Source organism: Sciurus vulgaris (genome assembly GCF_902686455.1).
Source record: "Sciurus vulgaris genome assembly, chromosome: 10".
In the NCBI taxonomy this organism is placed as follows: Eukaryota; Metazoa; Chordata; class Mammalia; order Rodentia; family Sciuridae; genus Sciurus; species Sciurus vulgaris.
Window position 1 is genome coordinate 2,846,208 of NC_136470.1, and position 23,605 is coordinate 2,869,812.

The 23,605-nt window shown below is 53.3% G+C and overlaps 1 protein-coding gene across 1 annotated transcript; it reads left to right on the top strand.

Annotated features, from left to right (window-relative positions):
* The first annotated feature begins 2,454 nt into the window (after window positions 1-2,454).
* Window positions 2,455-23,019, top strand: WDR4 (WDR4 tRNA N7-guanosine methyltransferase non-catalytic subunit). The gene is made up of 11 exons (XM_079101339.1): window positions 2,455-3,298; window positions 4,408-4,473; window positions 5,827-5,970; window positions 14,612-14,768; window positions 15,442-15,554; window positions 17,601-17,661; window positions 18,465-18,563; window positions 19,416-19,480; window positions 20,130-20,313; window positions 21,027-21,096; window positions 22,538-23,019. The coding sequence occupies exons 1-11, from the start codon at window positions 3,084-3,086 to the stop codon at window positions 22,729-22,731; spliced, it is 1,368 nt and encodes a 455-aa protein (XP_078957465.1). The 5' UTR covers window positions 2,455-3,083; the 3' UTR covers window positions 22,732-23,019.
* The last annotated feature ends 586 nt before the right edge of the window (window positions 23,020-23,605 follow it).

A 23,605-nucleotide genomic window follows, 5' to 3' on the forward strand; every position in this document is an offset into this window, starting at 1 on the left:
GAGTTCACCATTAGATTCTCTAGGAGGTAAGAAGTTCCCCTGTGGGACATAGGTCGAAATCCAGGGGTGACAGGAAAACGTGGCCTCAGGATCAGTGCTGGAAGGTGGTAGAAATGATTTGAATTGTGCCCAGTAGGTCCTCTCGGCAGTGCACGTGGGTTTCTAAAATTCTTAAAGGCTTGTCTCAAGAAGAACAGTGGAGTGGCTTCTGGGGGCATGGCATGGATCTGGATCAAATTTATTAGAAGCCCACAAAGGTTTTATGTTTTTGGTGCCACTGACTGAACCCAGGGGCACTTTACCACTGACCATCCTCCCTCCCCCTTTTGAGGTAGGGTCTCACTAAGTTGCTGAGGCTGGCCTGGAACTTGTGAATCTTCTGCCTTAGCCTCCCAAGTTGTGGCCCCTACAGTCAACTCTCAAAGTTTTTTAAGGTAGTTAAATGGAAGACTTCCAGGGATTTATTGTGGGTGTTACATGAAATAGAGAGTTTTATGTGAAAAAGGCTAGAGGGTCACAATTTGCCGAGGTCAGGAAGTACTGTGAAAGTTGTTCTGAGGGAACTTTCTTCAAAGTAGCCAAGATGGTGCTGGGAAAGAAGGGACACTCGAGGGCAGAGGTAAGAAGAATGCCGAGATGCACCTTGGGGCAGCTCTCCGGACCAGTTGTTATAGGGCCGGACCTTCTGTGAAACCGAGGAGTGCAAAGGCTCCCCCTTGTAAACCCTGATTCTTGTTATCAAGTCAAAAAGATTTCAGATGTGGCTCAGAGTAGAAGGGCTGGGAAAGGGGGATACTCTCAAGGGAGTGAGTGGGTGCTCTTAGAAGGGCAAGGAACTGCACGCCTCTCCTGCACTCGAGTTTCATGGGGAGCCCCAGGGAAGTTTTCAGAGTCCTGCCCAAGCCCACCTTCTGAGTTCTGACTGACAGCATAAGAACTGCATGGACCACCTCCCATAGACCAGGGTGTGATGCTCATAGTGTAGAAGCTTTTAAGGAAATTGAGTAATCCTGTTTTTGCCTCAATTTTCTGCTCCCCTAATTGACTCATTGCCTTTGAATAGATAAGCATTGTGAGGGTCTTGATGTTTTGGATAGTAGGGTGACTGGTGGTGATAAGGAAGGGTCCTGGAGACTTGGTTACAAGAGATAATGATGACATGGTCCAGAAATAGTAGTTTTTTCTAATTAAGGCAGGCCTAGGTTTTAACATACAAGGACCCTATCTTCCAGGTGCTTATCTATCAGATAAGGCTCCCTGTAGCTCTCAGTGGTCCCTTATTGTCTTTGACTTGTTCACCCACTCCTGGTTGAGTAGCTACCTTGTGGGACTCACAGAGAGGGCACTGGAAGTTCAGCTGGAAGCAGTGCTTATTAGTGCCAACTCTTGCCCAGCAGATTCGTATTCAAAGGCTGAGCACAGAATGCAGAAGTCTTTGCCTTATACACCTTTTGTTAGTTCCTCTTTTACTAGCCAGCTGTCTCCCATATAAGGTAATACACATGGTGATTGGTATTCTATTTCTATGCAACAATGTTTCATCAGAGTTGTGGAATGTGCACATTGATACCGATGGTGCCATGTTATCTTCTTTGTTTTGAGCGAGTCCCTACCACAACCTAACAGTCAAGGAACACGCCACAGCTGCTGGAACTCAAAACTCTTCCCCAAGGCTTCAGAATTGCTTTGGACCCGGGATTCTGTGCGTCCACTGCATGCCTTTCTACACGTTAGTATATGTGGTCATCCTTCACCATAGTCATCAGGACCGAGGTGTGGAGGACCCATCTTCTTAGTCTGGTAAGTCTCTGGTTGTAGAAGATCGGCCTCACAGGACCCACATCCAACCTAGGAGGAACCATGCCATCCCTGACTTTGGGCTTTGTGTTGGGATCCGACAAAGCTTTGGGGAATCTTGGGACGCTGGGACATAATCAGTTCATACTGAAAACACCACTTCCAGATTGAAGACTTTGAGTTTAAGGCGTCCTGGGCTTGTTTACACGCATGTGTGTGTGAGTGAAGTAGCTCTCAGGAGCGGCAAGGAGGAGTCAATGAGAGTAAATTTGGTCCAAAATCAATTGGCTTTTATTTGATGCTGATCACACAACTATTTATAGTCATTCTAACTTTTAGTCACACTAATGTCACACACAACTTAATCACTAAATTATTACAAGCCCCGAATAAGCAAGACTCACTCCTTACTGAGACCCGTTCTTAAGGTCCACTCCTGTGTGACATGTCTTGAGCCGAAGGGCAGCGACTCCCAGAGGTCAGTCAGGAAGACGGCTCAGGAGGTCTCTCTGGGGAGCTCCCTCTGACGGGAGTCCTGATTGGTGAGGACGGTTGGAAGGCAGGCCGGGTGGAGACGTCTCAGGCAGGTTGCACATGGGCAGCTCCGCTGTCACTTCCACAGGAACGTCTGGTCTTGGTCAGGATGATGGATGGCCCATCAAGCAAGAGCAAGTCAGTGAGTCCCCTTCAGGCTTGGCTTAGCACTGGCGTCATTGGTGTAACATGAGGACTGGAGCTAGGCTCATCATGAGTCCTTTTAAGCCCCTTTTTTCAGACCCTGCCAGCCGGTCTTAGTCCGAGGGAAGTTAGTTATCTTACTCTGGGTCAGTTGCATGTGTCTCCAACTTGGGGGCAACGTCAATCTTATCTTGGGGCAACACCACCTCATTACCTCATTACAGCACAGAGCACTCAAGTTATTTTTTTGCAAGTTAACACAGCACAAGTTGTTTTTTGTAAGTTACACAGCACAGAGTAAACAAGTTGTTTTTCTTGCAAGTTACACAGCACACAGAATGTCACACATTTAACTCTGCTCCTTACAGTAGCCTAGACTCCCTGGCGACACTGACAGTGACCCCCACACCCGCGGCCCCATCCCGGTGCTGGCATTAACTCGAACTCCGAAGTTACTTGAAGGACATTAACCAGCACCAAGTAGGGACCGGGCTCCGTCCACATCAAAGATCCAGAACATGTCCAGTCCTGGACATGGCCAGGTGCACTGAGCCCAGCCGCGAGCTCAGTGGCGGGAAGGAGACCGTGCCTACCGCGCATGCGCAGCTATGGCTTTTCCGCGGGCGCTCGCGGGCTACGTCAGCTCGCCGCGTCTGCGCGTGACGTCACTGGCCGGCGCAGTCAGGAAGGAGCGCCGGGCGGCACACGTGGGTGGCGGCGCGGCGGGCGGGTACATGGCGAGTTCCGCGGGGCTGGCGTTGTGCGGAAAGGCGCTGGTGGTGCGGGGTGGCAGCCGGTTCCTTGCCGCCTCCACTGCGAGCAGGTGAAGGTCGTGGGAGGGGAATGCGGGCGCGACTCCTTGGTCTCCATGGCCACGTCCGCTCTGGGCCACCCGGGAGCCCTGCAGCGGCCCGCGAGCCCACCGGGAGCTGGACGTGGAGCGGCGAGCGCCCGGCCGCCTCGGACCTCGCGCGCACTTCCGGGTTCTGCGGCGGCTGCGCGGCCAGAAGGCGGGCCGGCCCGGGTCACGTGGGGCTACGCGCCGGGATTTAGTACCGGTTGTTGGGCCTCTTGAGTCCTTTCCAGGGTGGTTTTGGTTCTTTCACGTCTGAAACGAGCAGCGTGCCTGCTGTTCGATGCCGAATTTAGGTTGCACAGAAAGTTTACCCAGGAACCTGCGACGTGTCCCAGATTAGTTTAGGGCTCAGAGCCTCTAATAAATGCCATTGTGAAACAAGGGCGTGTTAGATGCTGTCCGCTTCCTTCAGTCCTTGCCTTTGGAGGAACCTCGTTGGCTGGCGGTTTTCGACTTTGAAGACAATTTCTCTTTCTGTAGCATTAGTGTTCCATGAGACATGCCTGTGGGTGCTGTCACTTTAAAGGTCATCAACGTGTACAAGATGCCTTGCGCCTGCCGGGGATGGGATAAACCCAAGAGAGCTTAGGGTCTGGTAGGGAAGATGGGTGATTTCTATATTGGAAAGTGCCTGGGGGTCACTTTTTCTGGTAGATGAGACATTTTTCTGAACAAGTAATGAGTATTTTAAATTTGAGTGCAAAATCCCAAATATATCAGAACATAATTTCTTCTGAAAATCACCTTGTGTTGCTTTTCTAGTGCCTGAAAGAACAGCGTATTAATTCTGGTTGAGTTTTTAACTGAGTGAATTGATTTTTTTTTTTTTGGACAGAATCGTGTGGATTGTGTATGACATACCCAAACAGGAGTTTAAGCAAATAGAGCTCCTGAACTCTTCTGGGCAATGTTGTATCAAAACAGTTTTCCTTCTTCTCATTGATAAGATTCAGAATTTAACAGACATGCAAATGTACAAATGGTTTTGTTCCAAGGGTAAAAAAAAAAAAAAAAAAAAAACAAACCCCAAACCCTGCGTCTTTGTTAAAAATGTTCATTGTGTTGTTTTTCTTTAGTGATGATGACAGCCTCTTCATATATGATTGCAGTACTGCAGAAAAGAAGTCACCAGGAAATGAAGGGTGAGATGATGGGGAAGAGCGTTGATGCCTGATGGTTTGATCGGGGGACCCGTTAGGCAAAGAAGTAATTGTTGTCTTGCAGAATTCTTAACTTATGTCACCTGGTTGTGGAGATGAACTTAAGAAAAACATGGAAATTAACTTTCATACTGGGTATTAAGAATATTTAGAGGGCCAGGGAGAGCTCAGTCAGCAGAGTACTTGCCTTGCAAGCACAAGGCCCTGGGTTCAATCCCTGGCACCGCAAAAAAAAAAAAAAAAAAAAAAAGAAAAAATTTTTTTAGGAATCTTTTTTAGGAATATTTAGGACTTTTAAAAATTTAATTTGTCCCTGTCGGTAATTACTATATTGGTTCCTTGAAATAATAGTTTTAAATGCAGAGAAGGCATGCATAGGACATTAATGTCACCTAACTCAAAGGTAAGGAAAGCAGAGAGTGCAGTTTTGCATGGTGGGTTACTTTAGTACAGTTGGTCCTTTGGATCAGTTTGTCCTACCATTATTTTCAGTTTTATTTAACTGTTGTGTCTCTTCTTGGATTAGTCCATGTCCATGAGGGTGTGGGCTCTGTGATCTCTGAGGGTCCTTCCAGTGCAACCCTTTGGATTCTAGCATGTTTGTTAAGAGACAATAGAGTTAGTTAGATGTAACTTTTGTAACATGACAGTAGTTTCCGAACCTTCTCATGTCCCCTTAATATGTCTTTATGTTCTGACTACATGAACCATTTAACTATTAGCATTTTCTGCCTCTGCCCATGTTATAAATTGACAAGGCTAGCCATCCAGGAATAAAGCCTTATTTTCTTGGGTGAGTTAGCCAGGATTCTGTTGCTACAACAGATACTTGAGATAAACAGTTTACAAGGAGTAAAGGTTTATTTTAGTTCAGGGTCTTCTAGGTTCTGGCCTGTAGTACTTGGCCCTGTTACTTTGGACCTGTGCTGATACAGCACCTCAGGGCAGGAGCATATGGCAGAGCAGAACTATTCATGTCATTGCCAGGAAGCAAAAGAGAGTGAGGAAGTGGCCAGGATCCCACAGTCCCCTTCAAGGACATGCCCTCTGTTGATCTAAATAAATACCTTCTACTTTTTTTTTTTTTTTTTTTTTTGAGATAGGATCTTGCTGTGTTCCTCAGACTGGCCTTCAACTTGAGCAGAAGCTATCTCCTGTTTCAGCTTCCCAAGAACTAGGACTGTGGACTGTGCTGCTGTGCCTGGCAAGGTCCCACCTCTAAAGGCTACTACTTCCCAGTAGTAGCATGGTGGGGACCATGCCTTTAGCACCTGCACCTTTGGGTACACTTGCCCAAACCATGGCAAGGCCTGATTGTTTCCTCCTCTTTCCCAGGGAGGACGGCCGGCCCACGGATCAGGGGAATGACACAATTCTGGCGTCCACCTTCTCCAAGTCTGGCAGCTATTTTGCTTTAACTGATGACAGTAAGCGTCTGATTCTTTTCCGTACAAAACCGTGGCAATGTCTGAGTGTCAGGTATGAAATGTTAATGTCGAATCATTAAGATGTCTTATGCACACCTTATACTTGCATGTCAGTAGCAGTAGAGATAGTTACCATAGTAATAAACACCTAACATGGAGTTCCAGCTAGCAGACACTGATCCCGGGTCTTATGGGTATTCGTTGATTAGGGCCTAGCCATCTGTGAGGTTGTCAGGTGCCTTGTTTGCTCCCACCTTAGTGATGAGGAATTGGGCCGCTGCTCTCAGGTCAGTGGGCTTACAAGGTGATTCTTCTTGTGGCAGTGTTGCTGTCCCAGACACTGGGCCATCCTGCCTCCCACATGGTGCTCCCCAGCCCTGTGCCTGGTAGAAGCAAATCCCTTAGCTGGGTGAGGCTTCAGCTAGTCCTGCCATGCACTGGGTTGCTGAGTGGGTCGAGTGCACTTGTTTTTGTGTGCTGGAGGAGAGAAGGGAGCTAGCGTGGCCTGTACCCAAGGCAGGAGTGCAGGTGTGCTGCTGTGTGCTCTTGCTCCCTACTCCCGGAGTGTCTGCTTTGTGTGCATCTGTGCCCCTCCTTCGAAACGTCTTTGTTACTGCAGGTAACCCTGCAGTGCGGCGAATCTGTTTCCCAAGCCACCGCCTTTATTTGCTGCCACCATGTCCTTGTGAGAGGATGTGCGTGGTACCGGGCAGATTTACATTCTGTTGGCTCTGACAGTCTCCTGATGTGTTCTTGAAAGTGAGTGCTCTGTCATCCTGCTTTTTCTGTGACACATAAACACATGGACAGAGTCAGTCCTAGGCCCCTCCTCTTCTCCTCCCCGAGGCTGCTGGTTTAACTCTCCCTTGGCAATCAGAGATAAACATGTAGGTTGCCATGCTTAAACTGCTAAGGTTAAGGAATTTTCCTTTGTAACTGGCTCATGCCAAATTATTGGATTCCACTAACTCTTTAGATTTTTATTTTATCTCATTTTCTTTGATAAGAGTAAGGAACCATCTAAAGGAAGAGTATTCCCCCTGCCCTCTCTTCTTGTCAGATTAAAAATAAAGCCCTGTTGAATACTGCTTCATCTTTAGTATTCACAGTGTGTGTTTGTGTGGCAGATGTATGTCTTTGTGTGTAGAAATCTGTGGTTTGGAAACCGAACAAGATAACAAAATTAAACAAAAGGATACCCAGTGATGTGCCAGGCTTCCTCATCTCCCTTCCCACAGGTGTGGAGGAGTGAAGTGTCTCCAGGTGAACACTGTGCACTGGCTGTGAGCCCCTTCCTCGGGGCCCCTGCAGGCCGTGGGGGTTTTGCAGCTGGCTGGCCTTGACTTTGGGTCTCTGACCATCTGTGGAGAACTGGGAGGCAAGGCAGAAGAGGGAACCCTGGGAGGTATTCAGTCTGCTCGGGCTACCTGAGCACGGTAACCAGGCACCAGGCACCAGGTAGCTGAAACCCCAGACATTTATTCTCAGTCCTGGAAGCTGCAGTTGGAGATTTAGGGTGTCTCAGGGTTGCTCCCTCCTGGGGCCCCTGTCCTGGTTTGCATATAGCTTCTCCCTGGGTCCTCAGGTGGTTATCTGTCCTGTCTGTTTCGAACTCCTGCAAAGGTGCAGTCAGGTTGGAACAGGGCCCAGTTGGATCTATATGGCTCTGTAAAGGCCCTACCCAAATGGAGGCATATTCTGAGGTGCTGGGTAGGTCAGGGCTTCAACACAGGAGTGTGGGGGAAGGTTAGCCCATAATGGTTAACCTTGTCTTTCTGATCCTGACTGCTAAGCTTATTTGTAGAACGTGCCCTTAGCTTACCACGAAGTCTCCAAGGGGCTTTGGTACCAAAAAGATATGAGATGATTTAAACCAAGCCAAGGGCCGTCCTTTTGCTGTGTAAGGAGACTCTATCACCTGGTCCCTGTGGAAATGCAGACTGGACATGCACTGGCCTGGGCTATACGAGCTGTGGTTTGCTTGTGTATTTATTTTGGCAATGGGGCTTGAACCCAGGGCCTTGTGCATGTCGAGCATGTGCTTTGTTGCTCAGCCAGACCCCAGCCCCGTCTGATTTCAAGGTGCTCCTGGTTGGTTGTGGTTGTGGTTGCCAGGCCATGGGCCACACTTTGAACAGCAGGATGTTGTAGAGTTCAGATTGCCCTGACCCGCTGCCTCATAGACCTGGTGAATGGGCAGTAGGCCTTCCAGGTTGACGAGGGGACTTGAGCAGTGTCCAGACAACCTCGTGATGTCTGCCTGGGGGAAAGGAGACCTGGGTGTGTCATAGGGCTGACACATACATCTCTGTCTGGATGTTTTTCTCACACAATGCTTGTTCTGCTATTTCAGGAAGTGCTCTGATGAACAGTCATGCACGATTGTAGCATTTCCCACTTGGGAGTAGACCTGTAGGAGGACATCAGGTAACTGAGCTAATTCCAGACTGCCTTCCAAAGGAGCTGTGCCTACCTCCCAGAGTCTAGAGTGCCGCTGGGTCCAGGGCAGAGCACTGAGCATATGCGGGGCCCTGGTTCCATCCCAGCACTGCACACAGGAGGTGCCTTTTGTCACCACAGTGTGTTGGACTGCTGGTTCTAGGGACGTCTGCCCACAGAAGTGGCACGGGCCTTTCAGCAGTGCCAGCACACAGCGTGCGATGCGCTCATAGCTGTGGGACTGGATGAGCGTCAAGCGTCTTCAGTACACTTGCTCTGGCTGCTGACCTCAAAGCTCGGGCTGAGAACTGGTGCGGATCTGGGATTCTTGTGCTGCCGCGTGGTGGGCACCTTCAGGGGCCTTATCTGCGGTCCTCTGAGCTGTGGTAGATTAGTACGTTCATCATGGACGTGCAGAGTGAGTTCTTGGTTCTGCCCGGCTCCCCTGGAGTCGGGTGGGTGTCCTGCCGCATTGCTTTTTCCATTTTCTCCCTTCGATTTTGGTTCATACAGAAAATTGGGAACCCCAGAGAAGTACGCGAGCAGAAAGCGGCCGCCCTAACCCAGCATCGGAGGTGTTCCTTCTGCGGGACGCCGGCGTGCCCTGCCCGTTTCCCTCAGGTGCGGGCCTGCCTGCGGCGCGCTCCTGTGTTCAGCACATGCTCGCCTGGGGCCCGTGTCTCCGCACACAGCCCTCTGGCTGACCGAGATGAAGAGCCAGTGCCCCGGCCTCGCGGGATCCGGCTCCTCTAGGAGTCTGGGCTGCACTCCTGCACTGATGATGGAGAGGGGATTCTTGAGGGAGGCTCTGTGGGGCTGTTGGGCTGATGAGATGAGATAACTTGGGGGCAGGACTCCTGGAGTGCCAGTCAGTTCCGTGGGCAGTGTGCAGATCTTGCTAGTGACTTGTGAACAAGGCCTGTCCCTCTTCATGCTTGTTTGCAGTTGTTTTGGGGGGAAGTGCTTTGTGGTTTTATTTATTTATTTATTTTTGTTAGTGTGACTTGATATTTCTTTTTTTTTTAAAATTATTTATTTAGGTTTTAATTTTTTACAGACTACATTTTGATTCATCGTACACGAATGGGCACATCATTTTGTTTCCATGGTTGTGCATGATGTAGATTCATATAATTCATGTCATCATACATGTACATAGGGTAATGATGTCTATCTCAGTCCACCATTTTTCATACCCCCTTCCTCTCATTTCCTTCTACATAATCCAGTTTCTCCATTATCTCTCACTCCCCACCCCCATTATATATCATTTTCTACTTATCAGGGAAAACATTGGGCCTTTGGTTTTTTGGGATTGGCTTATTTTGCTTAGCATGATATTCTCCAGTTCCATCCATTTATTTGCAAATGCCATAACAGTATTCTTCTTTATGGCTGAATAATATTCCATTGTGTATATATACCACAGTTTCTTTATCCATTCATCTGTTGAAGGGCGTCTAGGTTGGTTCCACAATCTAGCTATTGTGAACTGAGTTTCTATAAACATTGATGTGGCCGTGTTACTGTAGTATGCTGATTTTAAGTTCTTTGGATATAAATCGAGGAGTGGGATAACTCTGTCAAAAGGTGGGTCCATTCCAAGTTTCCTGAGAATTCGCCACACTGCTTTCCAGAGTGGCTGCACCAATTTGCAACTCCACCAGCAATGTATGAGTGTGCCTTTCCCCCACATCCATGCCAACATCTATTATTGTTTGTGTTCTTGATTATAGCCATTCTAATTGGAGTAAGATGAAATCTTAGAGTTGTTTTAATCTGCATTTCTCTAATTACTAAAGATGTTGAACGCTTTTTCATGTATTTGCTAATCGCCTGTATATGTCTTCTCTAAAGTGTCTGTCCAGTTCCTTGGCCCATTTATCCGTTGTGTTCTTTGTAATTTTTTTTTTTGCAGTGCTGGGGATCGAACCCAGGGCCTCATGCTCGCGAGGCAAGCTCTCTACCAGCTGAGCTGTATCCCCAGCCACGTTCTTTGTATTGTTGGTGTAAAGTTTTGTAAGTTCTTTATAAATTTTGGAGATACGTGCTCTATCTGAAGTGTGTGTGGTTTGCTTTTTTTTTTTTTTTTTTTTAAGAAATATCCTTTTTTTTAATTTTTTTTTTTTTTTTTTTTTAGTTGTCAATGGACTTTTATTTGATTTATTTACATGTGATGCTGAGAATCGAACCCAGGGCCTCACACATGCTAGGCAAGTGCCTACCACTGAGCTATGACCCCAACCCTGTTTTGCTTTTTGATGTTAGTAGGTTGGCAGTTCCTTAGAGACCGGATGAAACTCTGAGGTGGGAAGTAGTACCTTGGCAGAGCGCAGCAGCTGGCACCTGGCAGTTTTTCCCTTTAATCACAGGATTGCTCCAGGTTTTTCAGCTGACACCAGTGGATGACTGTGCCTAGGCAACACTTGCATATTTGGTGTGGAGGACAGATGATGTGATGGATGCAGTGGGGACATTGCATGGCAAAACCCAGACTGCTGTGGACTTGTGGGAGGTGCCAGCGCCTGTCTGTGCACCCTGTGGCTTGGTGGCCTTGAGCTGACCAGGGCCTGGAGTCACCCTCACATGGCCTCTCTGCCGTTCCCTCGAGCCCAGTGAGAGGCACGGTGCCGCTGTCTCTGGGTGGAGCTGTGGGATGTGACCTTTTAGGTGTGTGTGGTGGTGACAGATGTGCAGCCGCTGCCACCTTCCCCCAAGACCTGGCAGACCCTTCAGTTTTCTTTCTCTGTTTAAATTACTTTAGGGTTTTGGGCTGTGGATTTTCTAGCACTGAGGGAGGTCTTTGCCTCTCTGTGGGTCTAACGAGAGAATCTGGGGCAAGGGGAGGAGAGTCGGGAGCTGGTGTCTTCAGCAGTGGGAGCTTCCCGTGTGGCCAGACAGGTGGACACGGAACCACAGGCAGGGGCGAGCAGTTGGCTGGTGTGCCGGGGCTGCACACCCCAGCCTAGTGACTCTTAATTGGTAGCACAGACCGCTTCTGATAGATCCCCTCCTCAGGAAAACATGTCTGCCTTGTTTCCCGTGTGTGGTACTGAGTACAGGTGGACCGAAACCTGTACATCCCTCTCCCTTTTTTTTTTAATTTTTGTCTAGCAAAGTTGCTCAGGTTGGCATGGAACTTGGGATCCTCCTGCTCCAGCCTCCTGAATAGCTCAGGTTATAGGTGTATGCTACCAGGCCTGGTAAAAGTGCCTGTCTTTAATACATCTGAAGCACGGTTGAATTTTTGTGGTTCCACTTACCTTCAGTTTATGTCTAGTTGACTGAGTGAGGTCCTGTGCTGCTGTATGTCTCATTTGAGTTGGGACCAGACCGTCGCCTCCCATGTTAGCATGCTGCTGCTTTCAAACTTAACACTGGGGGTATTTGATGCAAAGCCAAGGTGGAAATTGTGGGCAACAGTGGTTCTTCAGGTGGCAATTTAGAGTGACAGAGGGCCAGAGGACCTGGGACCTGGGCAGATCAGGAGACCTTCTGCCCTGGAACTGAGGCCAAGGTTCCCAACTAAAGATGAGGGTGTGGGGCGACGGGTGGTAAATTCGGTTTTGACACATGCATTTGTTGCCTTTTCCCCCCATTGAACCCAGGGCCTTGTGCTTGCAAGGAAGCACTCTACCAACTGAGCTGTATGCCCAGCCCTGTCTTCTGTATTTTTTGATGTACATTTAAAAAAAATTTTTTTAGTTGTAGATGGACACAATACCTTTATTTTACTTATTCATTTTTATGTGGTGCTGAGAATCGAACCGAGTGCCTCCCACATGCTAGGCAAGTGCTCTACCACTGAGCCACAACCCCAGCCCCTGATGTACATTTTTGAATGAGAAATCTTCCAAGTGCAGTTACCCTTTCTAGAGTAACTTGTTAGAGAGTGATACTGGCACTCAGAAAGGCAGTGCCCCAGGAAGCCAGATGGGGTTTGCTCTGCCTGCAAGTGTTGGGCTGGTGGGGAGGCTGATGGCTGGAAATGTGTTTAGGGGTCATCTGGAACGCTCAGTGCCCTGGCAGGGCCTGAGCAGGCGACTCTGGAGGTGGGCTCGTGGCAGCACCAGCTCAGGCTGGGGCAGGCTAGCCCTGAGGGACCCTGCAGAGCCAAGCATGTGCTCTGTTGTGTAGGGCTCTGGCACGAACTCAGAGACTCTGGGTGGAAGGGGAAGTGCCCAGACTAGGACTCCACGGGACCTGAAAGTTATTGGGTCCACTGCCTCAGTTCCCTGGAATCCTGGGAACTGGGACCTTTAACTGGGGTGACACCTGCTCCATCATGCCACCTGACTCCCTTGGACCCTAACCCCAAGCCCACTCCCTGCAGCTGAGCTGTGTCCTAGTCACTGTGAGGTCAGACCTAGCTGAGAGGCATGAGTTAGGGACAGCTGACAGTCAGCTGTTGAGCTGGGTGGTGCATCCTTGCCACTCGCCCTGTCCTGGGGTGGATGGACTCCTGGTGTCCAGCAGGCCAGGTTGATTGTTGAAGCTGCCTATGTGGCTCCTTAGGATGGGGGCTGCTTGCTGCCAGCACAGTGCAGGCTGTTCGTTGACATTGTGATGTGCTCTGAGAATTTTGATCGATCCTGCATGGAGCCTAATTGTCTCTCTGTTGTCTTTGTTTTCTGTTTCCCCACCACACCCCGCTCTGGGGCTCCTCCTGCTCCCTTGTGGGTATCCAGCTGCAGGGAGCTGTTTGGTGGAAAGTCAGCCCTGCATGGAGTGTGGACACAGCAGGGAGGGCTGCTCTCTTGTGTTCTTGTGCTGAGGGGAAGGTGGAGCAGCCTGTGCTGTTGAGATGCCAACCTTACCTGGAGAGTAGTTAGCATTTCGCTGCTCTGAGTCCTGACCCTGGTTCAGCAGAGGCTTGAATGTGGCTGTGTCTCTGATGGAACCAATGGGCAGATGTGGCAGGTCTTGGCAACCCAGATCAAAGGTTTTTATGCGTGTGCTGACTGCGTGGCACCCAGCCCCTCCCGCGCTCCTTGCTGTGCTGTGGCATTTCTGCTGGGGACTCCAGGGCTGTTTCACTGCTGCCCTTCGTAGGTGAAGCATGGTGCCCTTGCTCCTGCAGGGGCGAGGCAGCCCTGCAGTGTGTGTGGGATTCAGCAGGACTGGCAGCTTTTCTTGCAGGAACAGTGGGGGTCAGTCAGGTGGAACTGCGGGTGTGGAGAGTCGAGGACCATGGGCCTGGATGGTGGCCTTTGCTTTTGTCCCTGATAGTGGCCCACATACATTGGTGAAGCTCCTCTGCAAAGGCATGGCAGGACTTCTGGGGCCACAGGGCAGTTTCCCCAGCATTACATCATGACAGGTTTCAAACATGCAGCTGAGCTGGGAGGACTTTACATCACATACTCATGTGTCTGTCACCCAGGTCTTATCACCAAGCATAATTCTCTCTTTTTTTTTTTTCTTAAGTGGGAACAACTTTCTTTTTGGTACCAGGGATTGAACCTAGGACTGCTTTACTGCTGAGCCACATCCCCAGCCCTTTTATTTTTCACTCTGAGGCTGGTCTCGCTAAATTGCTTAAGGCCTTACTAAGTTGCTGAGCCTGACTTAGAACACTGCAATGTTCATCTTTCTGACTCGGTCTCCTGAGCCACTGGGATTACAAGTGTGTGCCGCTGCACCTGACCAGGAGCAGTTTTCTTAAGGAAAAATTATTGAAATAAAATTCGTCCAAGGGGCTGGCTTTATTGGTGCTGGGGAGGAACCCAGGGCCGGTGCATGCCAGGCAAGTGCTCTGCTGCTGAGGTGCACCCAGCCCAGGGCATGGCTGTGATTCAGTTCTCAGCCATGCTTTGTGTTCTTGGCATCGTCTTCCCTGGCTGGAGGGGTGCGTGTGGTGCCACGGGCAGCAGTACAGAGGCCGCTGGACCTAGAGTGGGATCATGTCCCAGTAAACTCCTTAGACCAAATGTCATTTGTTAGGCCTCACTGAGAGCATCCTGGGTCAGCCTCACCTGCCTCGAATGGTAAGAACGCTTCCCTGAGCTCACATCTGGTAAGACCATGGACTGAAGCCTATTTCATAACGACGTGTGCGGAACATTTTGTGTAAGGCATTGAACACAGAAAAAGGAGAAGAGCGATTGATTGTACGGGTGTGCTTTCACACCGTCGTCAAACGGACAGTCCAGGCTGAACCAGGCTAGCTGGTTGGGGCCAGCTGGGTAGGGTGTGAAAGTCTGCAGAGTGCTGTGCTGACTTGTGGCTGCTAACCGAGCGTCTCTGGCTCTCAGGACTGTGGTGAGGAGGTGCACAGCCCTGACCTTCACAGCCTCTGAGGAGAGGGTCTTGGTGGCCGACAAGTCTGGAGACGTCTACTCCTTCTCGGTGCTGGAGCCGCATGGCGGTGGCAGGCTGGAGCTCGGGCACTTGTCCATGCTGCTGGACGTGGTACGTAGGGGGCACACTGACTCCTGTCTGCTCCAGCTGAGGCCCTGCTGGGGCAGAGGCCGAAGGGTCCAAGGGCAGGAGCACGTAGACTGGAATTGGGGCAGGTGGAGTGGTCAGCAGGGTGGACGAAGACAGGTGCGTCAGGATGTGGTTGTGTGGCTCCAGACGTGAGGGGTCGCTTCCTGGGGGCTGCGGCTGGGGCTGACCCGAGGAGGGAGTGGGAGCAGCCCTGAGCGCATGCTCCTCCCAGCGGGCGGCACTGTGTGCTCCGAGGCTCCGCCTGGCCCCCAGCCCAGCCGTCTGGAGACGGCTGCAGCCTGCAGGCAGGACGTTGCGGGAGGGTGTGAAGGGGTGCTCGCTAGGAGTGGTGCCCGCTGGATGTGGGGACGTGTGAGAGGAGGGTGGCCTGGAAGGTGGCGGGTCGTGGAGGCGGGGTGAGTAGACTGCGTCGTTCTGGGCGTACCAAAGCCGAGCGACCCATGGTGGGGAGGGTGGACCCCAGCGACTTCATAGAGGAGGGGCAGGACTCCCTGGCCAGCTCCAGGACCACAGCTTTGTGGAGGCCTCGGAGGGGGCCTTCCACAGGGAACTTGATGGGAGAAGATCGGGGTTCTGTAAAACTGTGGAGTGGCCAGCGAGTCCCTTTTTGTTCTCTGACCCCTGGTGACACAAGGCTGTGAGCCCTGATGACCGCTTCGTGCTCACCGCCGACCGGGATGAGAAGATTCGGGTCAGCTGGGCTGCTGCGCCACACAGCATCGAAGCCTTCTGTCTGGGGCACACGGAGTAAGTGTGGCCGTCCTGCCCGTCTCTGCGGGAACCCCGGGCTTAAGGCAGATAAGTGGGCCCCTCAGCAGAACCACTGAAACCCCTTTGCCAGAGGAACGCGTTCTCCCTTGACTGGCCTGCCCAGCTTCCGGCTCAGTGCTGTCCCAGCTCTCACCCAGGGAGGCGCCCAAGGGTGCCGAGGGAGCAGGGCTGAGAGGCGGTGACTCTGCCTCTCTGTGCTGGCCTCTCCCAGTGTCCACACTGCTGGTGGGGGCTTTGTTTAGAGGATCCCTTCCCTGGTCAGTGTCTGCCTTGGCAGTCAGGAGGTGGGCGAGCTGGGGATGAGGACAGGCCCGTCCTGCCTTGGTTTCCTGGCGGGTGGGTGTGTTCAGGAGTGGGTTGTGATGCCCTGTAGGCGGGAGCTCCCAGGCCAGAGGCTGAGCACAATGTGCATGGGAGGAGAGCATTTAGCTTGATTGCTGGGAATGTTTTAGAGTATGTTATCTGAGGCTGTGGAAGAAACTGCAGGCTCGATTGGGTTTCTGAGCTGGCTCTTGTTTCTCAGTGGATTGTCGTGAGACTGACTCGGAGCCCGTGGTCCCTCAGCCTGTCCCTCGTGATGGCGAATTTTCACTCTTGCTTAGTTGTCTTTCAGGGCCTTTGCATGTGCTGGCTCCACGGATGGAAGTAGTCTTCTGAGACAGCCCCCTCTCCCTCTTTTCTCAGCCTTCTGCTTGATGCCGCCTGCTTCTTGGGGGGGAGCTTCCCAACCACCTCTCTAGGCTTAGTAAAAATGGGTTGAAATTTGTTACTTTCCCCCACAGTTTGCAGTTCAGCAAATGAAACCTCAACTCTGCACCTGTAAAGTGTACCCTCTGCTGCTGAGCTACCCCAACCCTATAACCATACCCAGATCAATCTCACCTGTTCCTCTTTGCCTCTGCCATGTGGCAGCTAACCTGCCCAAAATGTCCCCCACGCCCAGGCGTGTGTTCTTTCTGTTGGACGGTGCGTCCGAGACCTGTGGTGGTACCTGTCTGCCTGTGCTCCTCTTTGCGGCCCCTGTGCTGCTCTGGCCCGCAGCCCAGCCCGTGGTGCAGAGGAGCTGCTTGGTGGATTTTTAGTGTCCTCGATAAGTGAGCAGTGATCGGTTCTGAGCCTGAGTTCCAGCCCGCGGAAGCTGCTTTCTGTTCTTTGCTGCAGGCGCTTGCAGGCATTATGCCTGTGGGACACATGCTGGTGTGCTTTTCATCTTGAGGACCTGAGTTTAGAATCCTGGGTACCTCGGCAGATAGCAGCCCTGGGCCAGGCCAGGGTGACACCTGAGAGGCTTTGACTGATGGGGACAAGGGAGCTCCTGGGGTGCCCTTGCATTTGTGATCGCTCGAGGCCACTGCATTAGTGGTGGGAGAGAAGCAGGGAGCTCTCAGCCTTGTGTGTGCTACAGGCCATGTTCTTGGCCAGCAGAGGGGCTTCCTGGAGAGCCAGGTTGCTCAGGCCCCTCCCAATGGCTGTTTTTTTTTTTTTTTTTTAATAGTTTTTAGATGTTGGTGGACCTTTATTTAATTTATTTATTTACATGTGGTGCTTAGCATCGAACCCAGTGCCTCACACATGCTAGGCAAGTGCTGTGCCCCTGAGCCACAACCTGGCCCCCCAACGGCTCTCTGAATGGGAGAGCTCTGCTGCAGTGAGCCATCTGCTGGCTCCGTGATCAGGCACCTGGCTGGTTGTGTTGGGTGCCCTCGGAATCTGGTCTGTGCTGTGGCTCTGCTGTCTGGGGCTCCCCAAGGGTGCAGGCGTTTTGGGTAGAGGTGGGGGCTCGCGGCGCCGGCTGAGGTGCTGCAGAGGAATCTCTGGGACCAGGACTGGGGAGCTCGTCTGGGTCCGAGGCCCGAGGCCCTGCTCTGGGCTGGAGCTCGGGTTGCACTGTTGTGTGTTTCCCCAGCTCGCCTGGCCCCATTCAGGCGCTGTCAGCGACTCCGTAGTACCGGCCAGTTCTGTGGGAGCTGAGTGGAGGGCTCCTCTTCCTGGGGTGAAAGGCTGCCTCTCGTCCTGCTGCAGGTTTGTGAGCCGCATCCTTGTGGTGCCCAGCCATCCGGAGCTGCTGCTGTCCTCCTCAGGGGTAAGTGCCAGTGCTCAGCGTGTGCGTGCTGCTGGTTGCTGCTTGGGGAAGGTGGGACATCCCAGGGAGCGGGGCCTTTGTCCCCTGTGGTTCCTGAGCCTGTGCAGTCCCCGCTTCTCCATGGTGCCCACTGGCGGGTGCTTGCTTCCTGAGTCTTAAAGCTGCCCTGGTTGCTCTTAGCCTGCAGTTTTTCATTCAGGATTGTGTGTAGTCTGTGGCATGTGTGGTGTGTTTGTGTGGTATGTGTATAGTCTGGTTTGTGTAGTGTGCATGTGAGAGTATGTAGGTAGCCTGTGGTGTGCGTGGTATTCGATGGGTAGTCTGACGTGTGGTGCCTGCATGTGTGCACACCTGGCCAGCACAGCAGGTGTGGGTTTTGACCACCTGGCATGTGGCATCTGGCTGTCTTGGATTCCTAACCCATCAGGTTGTGGGGTCACCTGACTGTCTGGACATGCATATCTTTTTCTTTTTTTGGTTTTTGGTACTGGGGATTGAACTCAAGGGCACTTAAACACTGAGCCACATCCCAGGCCTTTTAATTGTATATTTTAAGGTAGGGCCTTGCTGAGTTGCGGAGCCTGGCTTTGAACTTAGAACCCTCCTGCCTTAGCCTCCCAAGGGGCAGGAGCCACCATGCTCAGCGGGGCCTTTGCAGAGAACCTTTAGCTCACGAGGGCAGCCCTGACTCTGACCACACCCAGCTGTCCTCAGTGTCATCTGCCCCTCCGTCTTGGAAGACTTGCTTGTGTGGATCTGGAGACCTGCTGGGACCCTGTGTGCTAAACTGTCTGTCTTTACAGGACTGCACCCTACGGCTCTGGGAGTACAGAAGTGGCCGCCAGCTGCAGTGCTGTGACCTGGCCAGCCTGCAGGAGCCAGTGGAGCCTCGGGGTCACAAGGTAGCTGCAGTACTTGGCTGGGTGATTGGTGTTTGCAGGGTCCCTCTCCAGGTGCCTGGATCGTGTGGAAAAAGTTACCTATCAGAAACATGTCTGCTGTCAGGGCCAGAGTTCTTCCAGTTTGGGAGAGATCGTGTACAGCATCTCCACCTTTGAAGGCGCACGTCACACAGGGGAGAGGATCTCTGTCTTACGCTGTGTGCTTTCAGACAGCAGATGAGAGGAAAGCCTCTAGTGCCACTTGGAAGTGGGAAAATGGTGGTGCTTAGCGAAGGGCCTTGCTTAGCTCTCAGCGGACAGGCAGCCCGCCACACTGTCGTGGTGTGTCTCGACACCCTGGCTGCACCAGGCACTCACTACCGGGGGTGTCGTCTGCGTGCCCAGTGGGCCAGCTGCTGAGTGAGAGCTGGGTGGCGTGGCCTCTGCCCTCTGCTGTGCTGACCAGGAGAGTAGCAAGCTTGTCCTCTGCTTTGCAGGCCGTGGGGTTCTGGGAGTGTCTTTGTTTCTGTCGTCTCCTTTGCTGGGAAGAGTGGAACCTGTGGGCGATGGTTCTGGAGGCGGGTCCCCTGCTGCACCTGCCCCAGCTTGTAACAGTTCTTGGGCTTTGGAGGCATTGCACAGGCCTGCGGGGATGGCTGGGGCCATGGCGAAGCTCCTGCCCTTACCTGGTCTTGGTGTTGAGAGGACTGGGGAGCCAGCTGCTCCCTTCTTCCCCACTGTGTCCAGTGCTCTCAGGCCCCCACCCGGCCCTGCTTGGCGAGGCTGGGGACCACAGTGCTTGCGGCTTTGCTTCCATGTGAGGGAGTGCGCAGCCTGGGCGGGTGGCACTGACTCAGCTGCTCTTGCTTGCAGAGGTTTGCCGCATCCAGGATCACATTCTGGGCCCAGGAGAGCTGTGTGGCACTTCTGTGTGACAGGTAAGCCATGGTGGCTTCTCCATCCTGGGAGCCGAGAGGGCGGGGAGATAGGTGGACTGTTCAGTGGTCGCGGCTGTGTCCTCGTGGAGGGTCCTGGTGTTCTTGCTGGGCCTTTTACACACTGTAGCTTACAGGGTAGCAGTGGCTTCTAGCTGATCCCAGTGGAGCCTGCCTGAAGGTGTCCGTGCTAGGTTAGAGCGCACCAGCAGACACTTTTGGAGCTAGGACAGGTCTGCTGTTTTCAGACAGGTCTCTGGTGCTTTTTGCGTTCTCTGTTTTGTCCTGTGACAAGCCTGGGGAGGCCGTCTTGGCTCATCTTGGGAACGGGGTACAGGTTTGGAGAGGGAGAGGTGCTGCCCAGAGCCCAGGCTCTGTCCACGGCACCTGGGTGGCCTCCTCCTCATTCTGTGTTCTTTGCCCTGCGTTGGTTAGTGCTTGCTGTGTAAGAAGTTGCCCCAGAACTCAGGGACGCAGACAGCAAATGCTTTTCACCTCGCAAGGGCAGGGGTAGCTCAGCTGGCTCTGGCTGGGGCGCCTTTGAGGTTGGTACTGGCGAGGGCTGTGCTGTCGGGCCCAGTGCTAAGGCATGACCGCATCAGGTCCCGCAGGCCTGGGGTGCAGTCATAACCGTTTTCTCTCTCCTGGAAAGCGTCCCTGTGGTCTTCGTCTTCCAGCTTGAGGCCAGCGGACCGCAGCTGGTGTTCAGACAGCAGCTGACGTTTTCGCACCGGGTGTGGGATATCGCGCTTGAGGAGACCCGGGGGCTGTGGGTTCTGCAGGACTGCCACGAAAGCCCCCTGGAGCTCTGGAGGCCTGTGCAGGGCCGGTGGCAGGTGAGACCCAGCAGCCTGTCTGTGTCCAGCCCCGCTGTCCTGTGAGCCTGGGCTGTGGACAGCTGGGATTTTCTCCCTGGCTTGAGCCCCTTGAGCCTGATCATATCTGAGTCCCAGGCTATGTCCCAGGGGGCAGTAGCTGGAGGCCTTGGCTTGGGTGAAGAGAACAGAGGGCCCTGCTGTTCCTACCGTGGTGTGGGCATGTTCTCCTGGCGGGTGGATTGCCACCAGGGGTGTGTTTCCCGGGGCTTCCACGTCCTGTCCCACAGGTATTTTTAGTCATGAAGCTGGCATAGCAGGGTCTGTGTCTGTGTGTGCAGGCTCAGTTATTACCCTGTGGGCACTCCGGAGCATGTGGAGCCCTGGGGCAGAGGATGGGATGTGGGCTGTAGGCCTAGCTGTCTCCTCACTCTGTGCTGGGGCAAACCCCAGCCTAGTAGGGGCATGTCACCCGGTCTTGCCTGGGGAGGGGATAAAGGGAATTGGCTCATGTGCAGTCCACCCTTACCAAAGCTCCTGCCTGTGCTGGGCACGCTGAGCCCTGCGGGGTTGTGGGTCTGAGAGAAGTCCAGTGCTGGCTGAGGCAGCCCAGCTCCGTCCTGAGGCCCAGGCTGCTGTGAGCAGAAGGCAGGTCCTGCCTCACCAGCTTCCTGGCCACCTGTCTGCTGTCCCTGTTGTGTCCCGCATTCTGATCAAGGCCTTTGTCACCCCAGTCTGTTCCTGAAGGTGCTGTGTTACAGAGGTTGTCCGGCCATCTCCATGGGCACTGGGCCATGTTGGAAGGTAAGAACTCGAGGGTGGGCTGCTCCTCAGGGCCCTGGAGCAGGGCCCAGGATCTAACCACAGTGGGACGCCACCACAGGCAGGCTTGATGCCGCAGGCGTGGGGCAGTCACTGCTGCCAGCAGCAAGCACTCGGCTGAGGGAGAGGCCACAGCCGCTGACCTTTTGCCTCTGCAGATGCAGCAGGGAGGGCAGAACTGTGGGAGCCACGTGTGCTGATTGGCCTGGGTCCAGGGTGCTGGGTCAGGCAGCACTCAGTACAGAGGACACTAGCACAGAGGCGCAGACCCTCACGCGTCACCTGCTGGTGTCCCCTCATGCTCTCATAGAGCAGAGAATGGAGGTGGCCAAGTCTGCAGGACTGTTCAGACCCAGCTTACATTGCTTAGAAAAAATCCTCCAAAATCAGTCTCCTCCAATTACAAGTTGGGTTTCTTAGAGGCTAAAGGGGTTTGAACTTAAACATGGCTTTGGAGATGCTTGTGTGGCGGTGCCTTGCGTGTCCTCTGTGAAGCACTGTGGGTGGCTTGTGGGCTGCCTCCCGCCTTTCCATTGCTCTTTCCCTTCCTGGCAGGAAGTCGAGGTGTGGACCCCAGCCTGGTCTGGATCTGCTTCAGCAGCACCTTCCAGGGTGCCCTGTGACTGGCTATGCAGGGACCCCCAGGTGGCTTGACACCCAGCACGTGCTGCTGTTCAGGGGCCTCAGCTAGCAGTATCTTGTCCTGCTGAGGGTCACCTCACGTGGGCTCAGGCCAAAGCCTGGTGTCACTTTCTAAGGTGTTCTGCAGACAAAAAAGGCCTGTTTGCAGGGTAGTGGTGGGTGGTGTGGGGGAGGCCCACCTCAGCCTGAGCATCCCCAGAGCAGCAGCCTTGCCAGGGGTGCTAGCAGCTGTTCCTAGGTGCAGGGCGAGGCAGGGCAGCCATGGGGGTACAGTCACTGAGTGCCAGGGTGTCCCTGTGGGGCTCCAGCTGTGGCTGCCTTCAGGCATCTGCACCCTGGCAGCCATCGTGGCAGATCTTTCTGTGGGTCAGAGGTCTGGGCGCCGTCGAGAGGCCCTGTGGGATGCACTCGGAGCCGCTGTCTTGAGTCCACCTAACGGGCCCACCCTCGTTGCTTCCTGGCTGTGGGCAGAGTTGGTCCTCACAGCTGGTGGCCTAGGGCCTCGCTGTGTGCTGCTTCTCGGCCTGAGGCTGCGACCCCTGGCGCCCTGCCCTCCGGCCTCTGCGGGGCAGCCCACAGTCCGCAGTAGAGTGCCTTTGTACCTTGGGCTCCCTTCCATCCTTTCTCCTTTCCCCTGCATTCTGTTAGAAGTAAGTCCCCAGGTCTGCCAGGGTGTAGCCACCAGGAGGTGGGCATGATAGTAGCCCTCAGAATTCTGAGTCCTGGCTCTTTGTGTCCTGCTGCTGAGTCCTGATCAATGTCTGCTTTTGTCCCGTCACAGGCTCTGCTGGTGCTGAAGATGGCTTTGGTGGCCTCTACAAGGCCACCTTTGACAACGTGACCTCCTACCTGAAGAAGAAGGGAGAGAGACTGCAGCAGCAGCTGGAGAAGCAGCAGCGCCGGAAGAGCCCTCCACCAGGGCCCCCTGGACGGGCCAAAAAGGCGCGCTCAGGGTCGACGGCCTGGAGTCACTGACCCTTGTGCTTGGTGGTGGCTCGCAGCCTGATGCAGCACAAGCAGCTCTTGGCCCAGCACCTCCCTTTAGAAGGAAGCGGGGTGACAGGTCCCATCTGCTCAGTGGACAGTCTCTGGTCTCCAGGCTCTGGATTGTTCGCGTTGCTGAGAGCAGACTCTTGCCTGGTGCCCATTCCTTCTCCACGTGATGGTCAGCTGAACCAGCCATTCTCCACGAGCACGGTGGAGCGCCTGTGAGCACTGTGTCTTTATTTTGAAGGAAATATACCACCCGGGGTGCTGGCAGTACTCTCACTGTGTCCTCAGTGCCGTCTGTGCTGGGCGTCTTCCTCTCTGGGAACCCGAGGCACGGCTGGCTCTCCCGCCCTAGCTGTTGTCTTCTTCCCGGCGCTGCTCTGGTTCACGTGCGCAGTAGCTGGGGGGTGAGCGGCTTTGCCGCGCAGCAGTGACACGTCCTTGGGGAGCTGGGTGGTGCTGGCACAGGAGGGGACCTGGTTGCAGGGGTCTGTGGACCTGGACTGGCGAGGACCTCATTCCACCGGCAAGTGATGGTGACGTCGTGTACCTTCGTGCCTTTGACTTGACCTCTGCTCACACTGCAGAGTGGCAGGTCTAATCACCGGTCAAGGAAAGAGCTTTGGAAGCTTCCTTCAAGGTGCTGGGCAGTGTGTGGAGTGGGTCTCAGGTGCATGGTGTGTGCTGCATGGAAGTCGCGTTTCAGCGCGGGACTGTGGCTGTGCCAGCCAGGCCGCTGACCCTAGCTTCTGCCCACTCTCTGTGATTGTGTCTCAGACCTAGGCCCAGCCTGTGTGCGGGGTGGCGGCCATTTAGCGAGTCCTGCTGGGAGCCAGCAGTGCAGAGCTCCGGCTGCGCC